Source organism: Camelus bactrianus, chromosome 36 (genome assembly GCF_048773025.1).
Source record: "Camelus bactrianus isolate YW-2024 breed Bactrian camel chromosome 36, ASM4877302v1, whole genome shotgun sequence".
NCBI lineage: Eukaryota > Metazoa > Chordata > Mammalia > Artiodactyla > Camelidae > Camelus > Camelus bactrianus.
The window spans coordinates 8,995,726-9,009,061 of NC_133574.1; the positions used below are offsets into that span (position 1 = coordinate 8,995,726).

Sequence of the window (13,336 nt, forward strand, 5' to 3'; positions counted from 1 at the left end):
TCACTATTTATAATGCATGCTGTGATACAGTGTCCAGATTTGCCTTTCAGGGTTGAAGTATTTATTTCCCCAGCTTCTAAGTGTATTGGCAACTGATATCTCACAGCTGAGTTCCACTCTTGGAATAATCTTTGCTGCATGGAATTGTCATGCCCAAGACTATACCCCCTTCCAGTAGGGGACCCATATCCAAAACTGGTCATTGTGGCATTACAAATACCTGGCCCTTTTTTCACAATTTGGAATATATCTAAAGGATCATCTCAACCCCAGGGTTCTATGTGGAATTGGCTAAGTCCCCTGTTGTGACTTCATCACAATTCAACTTCTACCCAGCCCTGGTTCTTCTACTCCCTTACACATACCGTTCCTGGGAACACTCTCCAGTCAACTTCCTGCATGCAAGTATCTGTCTCACAGTCTGTTTGCCCAGGTCCCAATCAAAGACACCAATATTTGTAAATAATAAAACTGAGAGTGAAAAAAGCTAAATATTGGCATTGAGACTTAGACCCAGGTCAGCCAATTCCAAGTATTGATACTTTACCAGACACCACGTCCCCCACTATGTTGATTCATCCTATAAGCCCATGAATACACATTTAAGACACCAAGAGATTAAGAAGCATACCTCACTTTAAACAATCTGCCTTAACACAGAAAAACAGCTTAAGCAATCTGACAATACAATTAATACAAAAACATATTTTCTTCTTCGTAACAGGGTGATGTGTAATATGGCTTTACAGTATCTGTTTCTGTAAGATCTTCTGTAGGGCCCCTTTCACATCCTTATTTTTCAAACTGTAGATTAGAGGATTTAGCATAGGGATCGCTACTGTATAAAAGACAGAGACAATCTTATCCTGCTCCATTGAGTAGCTAGATGTAGGGCGCAAGTACATGAAGAGAATTGTCCAAAAGAATATGGTGACAGCCATGAGGTGAGAGGCAAAGGTGAAGAAGGCTTTGTGCCTACCCTCTAATGAGGGCATCCTCAAGATGGCAATGAGGATTCACAGGTAGGAAACAAGGACAATTGCAACACAACTGATGACATTAAAACTGGAGAAAGCCATGGTCACGATGCCATTGATGTGGGTGTCAGAGCAAGAGAGTTTGAGCAGGGGTGGAGAGTCACAGTAGAAATGGTTGATCTTATTGGAGCCACAAAAGGATAATCTAAAAGTTATTCTCGTGTGTATGGCTGCATTCCCAAAGCCTGCTAGGAATGAGGTAGCCACTAGCAAGGAGCAGATTCTCCCAGACATGAGAACTGGATACAGCAGAGGGTTCCAAATGGCTGCATAGCGGTCATATGCCATCATGGCTAACAGGAAGCATTCAGTCCCCAGGAAGGAGCCAAAGAAGTAAAACTGGGCAGCACACCCATTAAAAGAAATGGCCTTATTTTCAGACACGAGGTTCACCAGCATCTTAGGAGTGTAAGAGGCATCAACAAAGGAGAGGCTGCTGGGAAAGAAGTACGTGGGGGTGTGGAGACAGGGATCAATCTTAATTCGCACGATCATCCCCAAATTACCCACCATGGTTGCCGTGTAGATGAACAGAAACAATCCAAAGAGGACAATTTGTAGATCTGGATTCTCTGAGAGTCCTAAGAGGATAAATTCTGTCACTTCTGTTTGATTCTCACCTTGGATCTCTTTCATATGCCTGATCATCTGAGCTGCAGCAAGAGAGAAGATGAAACATGGCATTTGGTCAGATGGATACATGACAGAGCTATAAACATCATGTTACTGATATGCACACATGCAAATTCTAACAGAAGACAGCAAAGTGAAAAACTTACTATGAAGTGTGTTGGACTTGATGCCAAGTCAAAAGACATGAAAAGAGTTGAGTTCTACGTGTGTTGCACACTAAGAAATGACCTTGACACGAGTGACTTAATACCCATTAACTAAGATCACTTCTGGCATTAACTATTTATTGGGTAATTCCAGGAACTTATGCTTAAGATGCATCATTATTTATGATAAATAAATTAAGTGATATATTAATATACCATTTAGACACAACTTCTAGAAAAAAAAGGTCAAAATGAATTCAGGCCACTAATTATTCTTCCACAGTACTAATGGAATGTACACAAAATATTGAAAGTTAGTGAAATTAATAAACATCACTAAACAATAATAAGTCACTAAACTAAATAATAATAATAATAATAGTAATAATAATAATAATAGTAATAATAATAATAATAATAATGAAGTTTGAATTTCCTGGGGGTGGGAGAAATTTTAAAAACTGAAGGCCAAGCTAGGAGACAGGATGTTCCCATACAGCTAGCATGGTTCTGACCCTACCCTAATTTCTCAGTATCAGCATTTACAGGAAAAAAAGTTAAATAAATATTGAGCATTTTGGATAGTTGCCTTCAGTATTTAGAGAATCAAGTTGTAAGAATGAGTAGACATCCCAGATGAAAACAATAGATCAGATGCAACAAAGAAAACTCCTACATAACACACAGATTCACAGAATCACCACAGAACCAGAACACATCACCACCAGCATGTGGAATATTCCAGCCACTGTATTCAGTCTGGGGAATAATTTTAAACTAGGTCATCTAAGTGGAACTAAAATTCACCCCTTGCAGTGTGTAATGAAGTGAAATTCCAGACTAAAGAAAAAAGAAAGATACATGGAAAAAGATAAAAGAATGAAAGAAAGGGTGGAGGTAGGAAAGGAGGGGAAGAAGGGAAGAAAGGAGGGAAAGGAGGAAGGAAGGGAGGAAGAAAGGAAGGAAGGAAGGAAGGAAGGAAGGAAGGAAGGAAGGAAGGAAGGAAGGAAGGAAGGAAGGAAGGAGGAAAAATCAAAATAGATGTCCAGCCTAGATCTCTCAAGTAAAAGTTTAGGCAACAGCTCCAGGGGAATTCTCCATTTCCACTTTAACTCCCTACCTCGATGACCTCAGATTATTAAACAGTAGATAGAATGGTGCTAATCTAGCTGTCAAATTATAGCTCTAAGTGTTAAATCCTCTATCATTTGCAACAGCAAGTTATTTGATATTGTCTCAAATTTAAATGTGGGATCAAAGTAATCCACTATGTGCGCTAACACCGGAGCTAAAGGATGTACTGAGCACAGTTGGGGAGAAGGCTCATAGACACTGCCACACACAGAACTGCCTATCTGTGCTCTGCTCCACTTGCTTCCCCCTGGGGCGGGCGGGGGCTCAGTGCCCTCACCAGCAACAGAACCTGGCATGTTTGTACAGTATTGCAGTACTTCTCAAAGTGTCATTGCACTCATTATCTAATCTAAGCCTCCCCACGGAACAGTGAGGGGGATACGCATGAGTCCAGGAGTGTTAATAAGACAACCTTCTGTTACAAGAGGTCAGTGAAGTAGAGGAGCGAATCAGTGGTGAACCCTGGGTTTCTTGATGCCACATTGTTTGTTCCCCAGCACTACCTTGCCTCCCTTCAGATTTCACTGCACAGAGGTACAGCCTAGTCCTCTTCCTTGAATAATCTTGCTGTTTGAATTTCAAAGAAGAGCAGAAGGAATTAGAAAGAAGGAATAAATCTTTTCCTCTCATCTTCAACCAGAAAATTTCCCTTTGAGTACCTTTCTCTCAGAAATAGTAAAAAGAATAAAATGCCCCAGACATTGTGTGTGTGTGCTAGACACACAAAGAAAGGCAATGATGGGTAATGATAACAAGTACTGAACTGTGCTGAGCATTTCCCATGTTCTGTAAGCACCATGTTAAGTATTCTTCCTACACTATTTTATTTAAATCCTATGAGATAAGCAGTGTTGTAGTCTTTTTTATGCACGTGGGAGATGGGAGGCACAAAAGATCGGTGACCTTTGCCCAAAATCCCAGAGATCACCTACCGATTTATAGCCAGCCAATGCAACACTTGAGGTGATTTATAAGGACCCCATCAGTGATGGATGTGAGCACTAACGCACAGAGCAATGGATATTGTAATTCTCAGAACCTCATTGATGCGCTAGAACACACTTAGTTACATTGGGAGAAATCCGTATACCTCCTGAAGAGAAAATACCGTTACGGTGGTTGAAAACTGTCTTTCTCAGAACTCACATTCATTAGATAGTATTTTTAGCAAAATACCACTTGTTTTACATCTAGTGCTGTGGAATACATGCTTCCATCTTTCCTCTATGCTAGCAAATGCATTGCCTGTTTCCTCTGAAACATTCCCCTTCCCCAGCCTGAGACTTTGCAGTCAAGCCTCTAGTCCAGAGATCCTTCATCTGGGTTGTCAATTTCTAGGAGTTTGTGAAAATATTAGTGAGATTTCCTGAGAATTGCTGGTGTTTAAAAAGGTCTTGAAATCATATTATTTATTGATCCTTATAATCTTCCTAATGACTAATAAAACTTTATTAATAAAAATGGACAGAGTATTTAACATACTGTCTTAGCCATTCTGTACTCTTGGAACTTTGGGTCTGTGGGTAGATTGCAGAAATTAACAGGATATTACATTTTTCCTCAGGTCAGTAAATTATATGGACACAACTTTTTATATCTTCTTCTTACCTTTGATCCTTTTGCTTGTTCTTGTCTAAGGCTTAAATTCATCAAAAAAAAAAAAAAAAGAAAAAAGAAAAACAAATGTTCTTCTTAGAGGAGGCAGTCACTCTAATTCTCCCAGGTTAAGCAGCAGGCAGAGTTGGAATGCACTTTAGACATCATTTGTTAAAGAGATAAGAAAACTGAAATGCTTTATACCTTCCCTGTCATAAGAGAGTCATGCCTGCATTCAGCAGAGATTGAGTCTTTTCTCCTTCACTTTTTCTTACACTGTCCCAATCTGTTATGTTACAGTAAAACACAATTCAAAATACAGAAAACATTGCTGTGGTACAGCTGTGATACTGTTTGCAGTTATTTCCAGTTGCAGAGGCTCTAGACCAGAGTCTGGAGTGGGCATCCTGACTTATTTTAAGTAGGAGGCACTTCTTGTTCTTTGGTCTCTGGGGACTTCAACCCTCACGTCACCTCATTTTAATCTACTTGTTTTTGTTTCCCTCTGAAACTAAGGAAAGCACATGTCCTTTCCATATTTCTCTCCTTTACCCTCAGGACACCTGGGCCCAGTGAAAAAATGAATTTTCAGTCCTTTATTCCAAACAATTATTCAAAGTTCTTTTTCTGTCTCTTCTGATAGTTGGTGGCCTGGTCCCCTTAGATACATTGGAAGAATCCAAAGCAGAGCAGGTTTGCTCAGCCGTTGTTCTTGCCTTCTCTAAGGACTTCGAGTACAGATGAGAAGTTGTGCTGCCTGAATCACAGTGAGGGGAAAACTGGAGGGGATGCAGGGACATAGCAAGGACAAGGATGGACTTGGTCTTCAGTCCTGGCTCCATGCCTCTCTGGTTCTGTGTCTTTAGATAGATAGTGCACTAAATCTCTTTGTGCCTTAGGTTCTTTATTTCTGTGTGAGAGTACTGATACCTGCTTCACAGGGTGACTCCGTAGGTAAATCAAAGAACATGCATTGTTGCATCACATGAATATAGACAGGTGTTAATAAATAAGACTTCCCTCCACCCTGACTCTCCTCCTAACTGTCCAGAGTAAGAAAGAGTTGTTAGCCCATAAAGTCGAGATGGAGACTTACAAGCTTTCCTATTGCCTAGATATATCTTCCATACAAGAGGTACAGGGTCTGAGACAAATTGATCATCATCTGATGAGCATTTGCATTATCTGCACCGCTTTGAGAAGACACTCTGACTTGTCTCTCAGTACAGTGTAATCAGTTTGCACTAAATGCTGGGGGACACAAAAGCTTAAAGGATGTGTTGCTTTGTCTCTAGCAATTCACACAAAATTCACATTATTTTAACTCTTAGCCACTCACTTTTTTTTTTTTTTTTTTTGGTATTTTGGAGGGAAAACATAGTAAGCTCTTCTCAACACAGAGTCTGAAGCAAGATTGGCAAATAGTGAATTTTATTTAATAAGCAAATAAATACTCTTCCTCAATTAAGAGTGAATTAGTTGTTATATAGGAACAAACTGATATTATTCTTGTTATAGCCATGAGGCCCCTGAAAAAAAAGAAACAAATCGGGGTGGGCCTTGACTTACTGGTGCAAAGTATGTAAGGATGCTTATAATTAAAACAGTGTATTACTGATAGATCAATTTTACAGAATTGGTGAAAGAACAAGGGAACAGAATAGAAAAATACAGATACAGACCCAATAAAATGAAATGAAAACCCAATATATGATAATAGCATCTCAAAACTGTGGGGAAAGGAAACTTTTTAACAACAATTGTTGATAGCCTTATAGAAAAAGAGAAAACTTGGTATTTTCCACTTACTAGACCCTGTAAAATTTCAATGAGTTATAATTATAAAAATTTAAAAATATTAAACAACACAAGCACTAGGAGAAAATATGGTGCAGTCCTTTGTTAATGGAAGCATAATTTAAAATTACATGACAGTTATTTTTCATTTTATCTTGTCAAATACACCAATTTTTAAATTTAATTGCATCTGAACTTTGAATATAAATAGGAATCAAAATCCAGAAATAGTAAAATTGAAAATTGGTAAATCTGACAAAATAAAGGAAAAGAAGGAAAAGAAAGGAGGTGTGGAAGGAGGGGAGGAGGGAAGGAAGGAGGAAAGGAGAGAAAGAGAATGAGAAAGGGAAGGAGGGAGGAAGGAAGAAAGTAAAGAATGGAAATTATTGTATGGTAAGGAATTTCTTAGCATAATCAAAAGAAAAATGATAAATTGGGGAAAATTCACACCTTATATACTAGACAGACAGAAGATGTCTCCAATATATAAAGAATATCTAAAAATTAATAAATAAAAGAATCTGTGAATAAATCCAAAATACAGAAGAGATATGCCCTGGGAAAATATGGATACAAGACATGAACAAATATTTCAAAAGTAGAAATACAGATGGCTCTTAAATATGTGAAAGTATTTTCAACCTTTCTATCAGCCAGGATCCAGACATGAAACAGAAAAACCACACAGTAATTATATCAGTAAAATTTAATGTAAAGATTTATTACCTGGTAACAGGGAATTAACTAACATTGAGTGATCAAGAAAAGTCTAAATTATACAGGAAGAATAGACACAAAGGGCAGCCACTACCTCTGGGGCTGAGGCAGCACACAAAGCTGGGATCAAATTTGGAAGAAGCCCCCAATCTCCAAGGCTCTTTTTGACATAGTTATGCTGGGTATGCCTATAACTCTATATATGGCCAAGACATTCTCTGGCCAGGTCTACTAATCAAGAAACCACTCACTAGTGTTCCACTGAAACTCACTGGTCAGCCATACCCTGAGGTTCCAGCAAGACTTGCTGGAAAGCCACCTCTATGGTACTAATGAAACTTGATGGGAAACTACTTGCAGGAGTGTTGGTCAACCTTGATGAATGGTGCACACCACTGAGTATTCCATATGCCGCTGGCTACCACACATCATCCAGCCACAGGAAAGAACACATCAGTATGAAAAAGAGAGCCTTCTCCTCCAGCAGAGTTCCTCCAGCATTCTCTACTGACTAGCATAGTACTGTCCAGCTGGAGAAGGGGAAATGTTCATAGTATGAGGTCCAGTATCAACAAAGCAAAGCAGAGATGGATGGTTTTGGAGCTGAGAGACAAAAAATATTATGCTGGCATGATATTATTCCTAATAAGAAAAAAATATAAATATGACTACCCTCAGAGAATATTTGCCAACTTTTTTTTAATTGAAGTATAGTGGATTTACAATGTTGTGTTAATTTCTGGTGTATAGCATAGTGATTCAGTTATATATATATATTCCTTTTCATTATAGACTATTACAAGGCATTGAATATAGTTTCCTGTACTATACAGTAGGACCTTGTTATCTATTTTAGTTAATATCTGCAAATTCCAAACTCCCAATTTATCCTTCCCCACCCTCTTCCTCCCCATAACCATGTTTGATTTCTATGTCTGTGAGTCTGTTTCTGTTTTATAAATAAGTTCATTTGTCTCATTTTTTAAAGTCCACATATAAATGCTATCATATGGCATTTGTCTTTCTCTGCCTGACTTACTTCACTTAGTATGATAATCTCTAGGCTTATCCACATTGCCGCAAAATGGCATTATTTCATTTTTTATGGCTGAATAATTTTCCACTGTGGAAAAATATTGTATTTTTATCACTGAGTAATATCCCAATATTTCACATTTTCTTTATCCAGTCATCTGTCAATGGAGATTTAGGTTGCTTCCATGACTTGGCTGTTGTAAAAAGTGCTGATGTGAAAATTAGGGTGCATGTACCTTTATAAAAATTTGAGTTTTCTCCAAATATATGCCCTAGAGTGGGATTGCTAGATCATAGGGTAATTCTATTTTTTTTAGTTTTTAAGGAAAGTCTGTACTATTTTCCATAATGACTACACCAAACGACATCCCCACCAACAATGTAGGAGGGTTTCCTTGTTTCCACACCCCCTCCAGCATTTACCATTTGTGGACTTTTTAATGATGGCCATTCTGACTGATGTGAGGTGATACCTCATTGTAGTTTTGATCTGCATTTCTCTGTTAATTAGCAATATGGAGCAGTTTTTCATGTGCTTATCGGCAATTTGTATGTCTTAATTGGAGAAATGATTATTTAGGTCTTCTGCCCATTTTTGGAATGGGTTATTTGGGTTTGTTTTTTTTTTTCTTGTTGTACTTAAGTTGTATGAGCTGTTTGTATATTCTGGAAATTAAGCCCTTGTCAGTTGCATCATTTTCAAATACTTTCTCCTATTCCATAGGCTGTCTTTTCCTTTTGTTTATAATCTCCTTTGCTATGCAAAAGTTTATAAGCTTGATTAGGTACCACTTGTTTAGTTTTGCTTTTATCTCTATTGCCTTGGTAGGCTGACCAGGAGAACACTGCTATGATTATATAAGAGAATGTTTTGCCTGTATTCCTTTCTAGGAGGTTTATGGTGTCTTGTCTTATGTTGAAGTCTTTAAGCCATTTTGAGTCTATTTTTTGCCAATTCTTAGATTGGCAAATATAGATAGTGAACTAGAGAGAGAACAGACAGATAAATTTAGATGAGAAATAAATACAAACATTTGGCAACAAACTTTATGGAAGACTGTGGGGAAACGGGCACTTTCATACACTGCCAGGGGAAAACTATAATATTAGCAAAGTTGCACATTAAATTTCCCTTTGACATAACAATCCCACTTCTAGGAGCCCACTCACGTGATGTGCTGGTAAAAGTAGGAAAAAGCATATGCACTAGGCTATTTATTGTTGCATTATTTTCTTCCAATAGCAAAAGGTCAGAACCAACTCAAATGTCTGTCAACAGGATGCTTGGTAAATAGGCAATGGTACAGCCACACAATGGGTTACTACGAAGCTGGAGATATGAGAGAATATCTATTTTAAATCAAGTTTGACTTGAAAACAAATTTTATTAGTAAGAAAGTATGTAAATGTTATTAGAAATTAATTTTTCATCATAAAATGAGATTTTAGAATAAAATTAAAGAAGCTAGATTAGAAAACAAGATTCAACTATATACTGTCTAAAAGAGTTCCTTAAGGACACACACAGGCTAAATGTGAATAAATGGAAAAGTATTACAAAGATTTTTTATTAGCTTCTTTGATTTTATTTTTAATGTTTTCTTTTTGGATAAAAATTTATCTCAGGTCAAGTAGAATTTCCAAATTAAGTGGCTTTTTAAAAAATTGTGTAAGCAGTAATATTCTTAAAACCACTAATTTCCCTTTTTCTTTATACAATGGAGAGCTGAAACAAATTTATATGCCATCTCTTGAAATTAAAAAAGAATTAAAGCATGTAATCATGTTTTTGACATTTGAATCTTATCTTTCTTTCCTCCTGTTTTCTTTGTGAATATATACCAGGGGTAAAAAAATGGAAGTGTCTGGAAAGCTGCCCTAGATCTCTTCCTGGGTAGGAATCTTTGCCTTATGAGTGGCAGTCTTCTCGCCCTTCTTATCAAAGGAGACGCAGCATGAGCACTGTACTCAGACAGATGAGTGTTTTCATTCTGAAACTATTAATGCTAAGTTGTGTGTCCTGGAAAAGTTAAACAATTCTCACTCATTCACTTAACCTATAAACCAATGAGTCATTCACTTCATCTGAAACCAGAGGCAATACTGTTATCTTCAGAAGACTCAGTTGATCACATGTGGAAAGTACCCCACAAAGTCTCTGGTGAATAAGTGTTCCTTAAAAAAAATAGTAAAATTAGTTTCATGGAGCCCCAGTTGTTCCTTTTCCTGCCCACCAAATCAGCCTCTCAAAAAAGATCAATCTCACTAGTTTTTGTTATGTGAAGTTTCAGTCCCTCATGACAGATTCTCTCAGGTTAAAACAGAATTTAACTTAAATGTCCATCAACAGATGACTGGATGAAGAAGTTGTGGTATATTTATACAATGGAATACTGCTCAGCCATAAAAAATGATAAAATATTGCCATTTGCAGCAACATGAATGGACCTGGAGAGTGTCATTCTAAGTGAAGTAAGCCAGAAATAGAAAGAAAAATACCATATGATATCACTTATATGTGGACTCTAAAAAAAAAATATATATATATATATACACACACACATATATATGTATAAACTATGAACTCATCTACAAAACAGAAATAGACTTGCAGACATAGTAAACAATCTTATGGTTACTGGGGAAAAGGGGTGGGAGGGGATAAATTGGGGAGTTTGAGATTTACATATGTTAGCCACTATATATAAAAATAGATTTTTAAAAAGTTTCCTCTGTATAACACAGGGAACTATGCTCAATACCTTGTAATAAACTTTAATGAAAAAAATATGAAAACAAATATATGTATGTATATGCATGACTGGGACATTGTGCTGTACACCAGAAACTGATGCATTGTAATTGACTGTATTTCAATTAAAAAAATATAGTTTAAATATGGCTACTCTATATAAGATGGGAAGTATCATCATACTCTTTGAAAAAACTTCAGGCATCAGCAAGCAGACCTTTCTAAATTGCCACCAAAATCACACCATGAAGGCAGCTTTGGGCTTGTGAAAATAATGCATGCAGCACTCATTACTGACTCTACCATCACAACTAGAAGGGAGAAAAGAATTTCCTTCTTTTACCATTAAAATTGAAGAAAGTGAGAGTGAAACTCCTTAGGGGATGACAGTTCATCAAATCCTTGAGTCTCCTGTGAGTGCAGAAGTCATTGCATCACATTTTCTCTGGGGATGATTTGTGACTCTGAAGCTTAAATGCCTCCCACAAACAGAAGCAAAGGTGGGATGGGCAAGTGGCTCAGAGACAACTACTAGAGTGATTGACTGTCTTTGGATTCTTCTCAGAATATTTGTTCAGCACAGCACATTAAGAGAAGAGGAGACATTCGACCTCTCCCCAAAGGTGAAAAACAGGTCAGTATTTGGGCCAGAAAGAGAATGAGACATGATCTTCTGGCAGTGGAGCATTATTCTACCCAGTGCTCATTTGGGCATGGATTTCCCTGGCACCAGGCTCATACCATCTTAACATTTCAAAAACAGTCGTTGACCATGGGTTTGGCTTTTGGGTGTCTCATTATAAGTCAGAATTCAAAAATTGCTAGAATTGGAAATTATTATAGAGTGTTCATTGCCCCATTCATTTCACAGACAAGGAAGCTTCATCTCACATAGCAGTTCATCAAGTTGGAACAACTAATTTGTAGGAAAAATGGTACTATAATCAGGATTCCACACTCTTAAAGCCCCAGTATTATTCTCATATAAACATGCAAAAGCAGATAATATGTAGAAATCTAAAATATATTTGCCTATGTTTGCTTCTGTAAGACAATGCTTTTGCTGGTCTTTCTAAAATATTAGAGTTTATTATTAACCATAGAATATGTTTCTTTACTCACTGACCATTTCCTCAAGAGTCAGATCACTTGAACTTTAGTTACATGAGACTAAAAAGAAAAATACAGACATTTTCTTTTCTCTTCTTTTGTCTTAGCCAGCTTTGATTTTGAATTTTATAGCCTCATCACTACTTGTTTTATTATTCAATGGAAATGCTATAGAATTAAGGTCATACCTTTCCTAAAAGTTAAGACAGTCCATGATATATCACATTTATGAAATAAGCATTGAATCCTTTTATTTCAGGGAGTCATGAGTACACACTCATCTAATGAATTAAATCACCTTCACTTACACACAACTGCCAAACGTATTAGGCACTTAACACAAGTTACTAAATTCACACCATATGTATATATGTGTACGTGTGTGTGTGTATATAGAGATAATAAATATGTATATATAATATAACCATTTTGCATAAAGTTACTAATCTTATTTAACAAATGAAAAAACCAAGACTCCAAGAAGGTAAGTAGTGTGCTAGAAATTAATAGCAGAAAGTAGCAAAACCTGGATTTGTCTGTTCACTATGAGAAAGCAAGCTGGGTACTTTATGATTGGTGAAACACCTTCTCACCCCCTTCATCACTTAACTGGAATATTGAATCTACAAGGGAGGAAAGAATGGTTTTTGAATCACATTTTCAAAATTGAGTGGAATTGCTCAGCCCTGGATCAGTCCTAACTCCCAGGGCTGTGTTCTTACCAGGCATCTCACCCTCCTCTAACTGCTACAGCCAGGGATCACCCTTGTATTTTGAATCTTGATGTCTAGGTCTATTTCCTCATTTATGAAATTATGAATCTGGACTAAAGGAATACTTCCAGTGTCAACAACAGGATTATTTTCCTTCTTGCTAAAGTGGAAGCACAAGTTGAGAGGGGAAGGACTATGGTAGATCCTTTTTATATTTTTCATGGTGAGTTATTTTTATATTCCTATGTGAAGCAGTTGGATGGTGGGGATGAACACAGTGCTATAGATGAAATTGGCAGGTTCTGATTCCACTGCTGGTTCTGCAACTAACTCACTGTGTGACTTCATGAGTTATCTCAGCCCAAGTTCTTGTTTCCTCATTAATATAACCTATGAAATAATGTATGCAATCACATGTGGTAAGAATGAGCTGAAATGAAGTTGAGATAGGTAGTTTGTTCTTTTCTAACAGTTTTATTGCGGTATACCTGATGTACAATACATAGTTTATATTTAAAGTATAAAATTTAATATATTTTAATATATATATATGCCCATGAAACCATCATCATAATCAACATAGTAAGCTAATCCACCTTCCCTCAAAGTTTCCTTATGCCCCTTGGTAGTCCCTCCTTCCTGCTCCTTTTCCCACACACCTGTACC

At 37.1% G+C, this 13,336-nt stretch overlaps 1 protein-coding gene across 1 annotated transcript; it reads right to left on the bottom strand.

The window, feature by feature from the left end:
• Nucleotides 1–743: 743 nt before the first annotated feature.
• LOC141576188 (olfactory receptor 5AP2-like) lies at nucleotides 744–1,685 on the bottom strand. Its single transcript, XM_074358653.1, is given in 1 exon segment — nucleotides 744–1,685. A coding segment is annotated over 1 exon segment (942 nt).
• Nucleotides 1,686–13,336: the final 11,651 nt, after the last annotated feature.